Below are 1,505 nucleotides of genomic sequence, written 5' to 3' on the forward strand. Positions count from 1 at the left end.
GGGGGGGGGGGGGCTGCTCAGCCAGGCTACGTAAAACTGCCCTCTAGAGGGCACTGAAGGATTTGTAGTGAACTGCACTTTACCCCTAATGTTTTCATATAAAAATCCTTTCCTGTCTGTCCGATTAAGACTTCAAGAAGCAGCTGAAAGGAGCTTCTTGTTTCTGAGATGAGAAAGAAAAATTGTTGAACACATTGTTTTATTTTTCAGTGGTGACATTTGTCTTTATTCTCTCTATCCTCTAGGGTCTTCATGCCCAGTTGATGGACAGCAACTTGGATCCTTTGGAGGTGGAGAAGGCAAAGCAGGGCCAGAAGTCAGACTACCCAACTGGCATTCCAGAGTGTGGCACAGATGCTCTCCGGTTTGCCCTGTGTGCCTACACTAGCCAAGGTGAACTAATTTGTCTTTTCTGGGTTTCTTACTTTCTCCCTCGCTGTGCCTCCATTGGCCAACGGCCTGCATCGCAACCTTGAATTCATAAAATACACCAAAACACTGGAAAAACAGCATTAGAGTCCTATCAGTACAAGGTCGGTTTAGAAAATCAATCTATTTTAATACATACTGCAATAATTATTTATTTGTGTTTCTGTCCCCCAGGTAGGGATATCAACCTGGATGTCAACCGCATCCTCGGTTACCGTCACTTCTGCAACAAACTGTGGAACGCTGTGAAGTTTGCCATGAAGACTCTGGGAGACAACTTTGTACCATCAGAGAAAGCCCAGGTGAGATCAGGAGAAAAGATGTACATAAAGAACATAAACAAAGACTGCTCCATACTTATTTATATTCATCTAGTGACACAAACCTTATTTTGACCAAGTAAATGCTGAGTAGAAAAAGTTTTCTGTTGGCATTGTTTATCTGGAGGTACAGTTTGTTCATATGCTGCCCTCCTTTATATTTATAGACGTGTGCTCATTGACATTTGGCAGGAACCCAGTACAGGAGTCGTGCTAACCAAATCTGAACATTTCCTCTTTGTCACGGTTTTGATCCTCAGCTGTGTGGAGAGGAGAGTGTGTCAGACAGGTGGATTCTGTCTAGACTGAGTGCTGCTGTTGCTCTCTGCGATGCTGCCTTTAAGGCCTACGACTTCCCAGCCATCACCACCGCCATCTACAACTTCTGGCTATACGAGCTCTGTGATGTCTACCTGGTAAGAAACTTCGAGACCATCTTAAAAAAGTTTCGCAGACGACTGTGGTGTCTTTATATGGACCATAACAAATTCCACCTCTTTCCTCTTATCTCCTCACTCACTCTCCTCTCGTTCTCCAGGAAAGTGTGAAACCTGTGTTCAGTAAAGCAGAGGAAGACAGTGCCAGCCAGAGACAGGCCCTGGTGTGCAGACAGACCCTTTACACCTGTCTAGAGGTCGGTCTCCGCCTCCTGTCTCCCTTGATGCCCTTCGTCACTGAAGAGCTTTACCAGAGGTTACCACGCAGACGACCTCAGAGTGACCCCCCCAGCATCAGTGTCACATCCTATCCCAACAC

The 1,505-nt window shown here is 45.8% G+C and overlaps 1 protein-coding gene across 1 annotated transcript; it reads left to right on the forward strand.

Annotated features, from left to right (window-relative positions):
* Positions 1–226: 226 nt before the first annotated feature.
* LOC111669126 (valine--tRNA ligase-like) lies at positions 227–1,500 on the forward strand (the record flags this gene model as incomplete). The annotated part of the gene is made up of 4 exons (XM_023425367.2): positions 227–393; positions 604–731; positions 1,010–1,165; positions 1,288–1,500. Coding segments are annotated over exons 1-4 (627 nt in total), but the record flags the coding sequence as incomplete, so codon positions are not given.
* Between the last annotated feature and the right edge of the window lie 5 nt (positions 1,501–1,505).

Source organism: Seriola lalandi, unplaced genomic scaffold, assembly GCF_002814215.2.
Source record: "Seriola lalandi dorsalis isolate HSWRI2012SDOR001 ecotype SW California unplaced genomic scaffold, Sedor1 jcf7180002004564, whole genome shotgun sequence".
Lineage (NCBI taxonomy): Eukaryota > Metazoa > Chordata > Actinopteri > Carangiformes > Carangidae > Seriola > Seriola lalandi.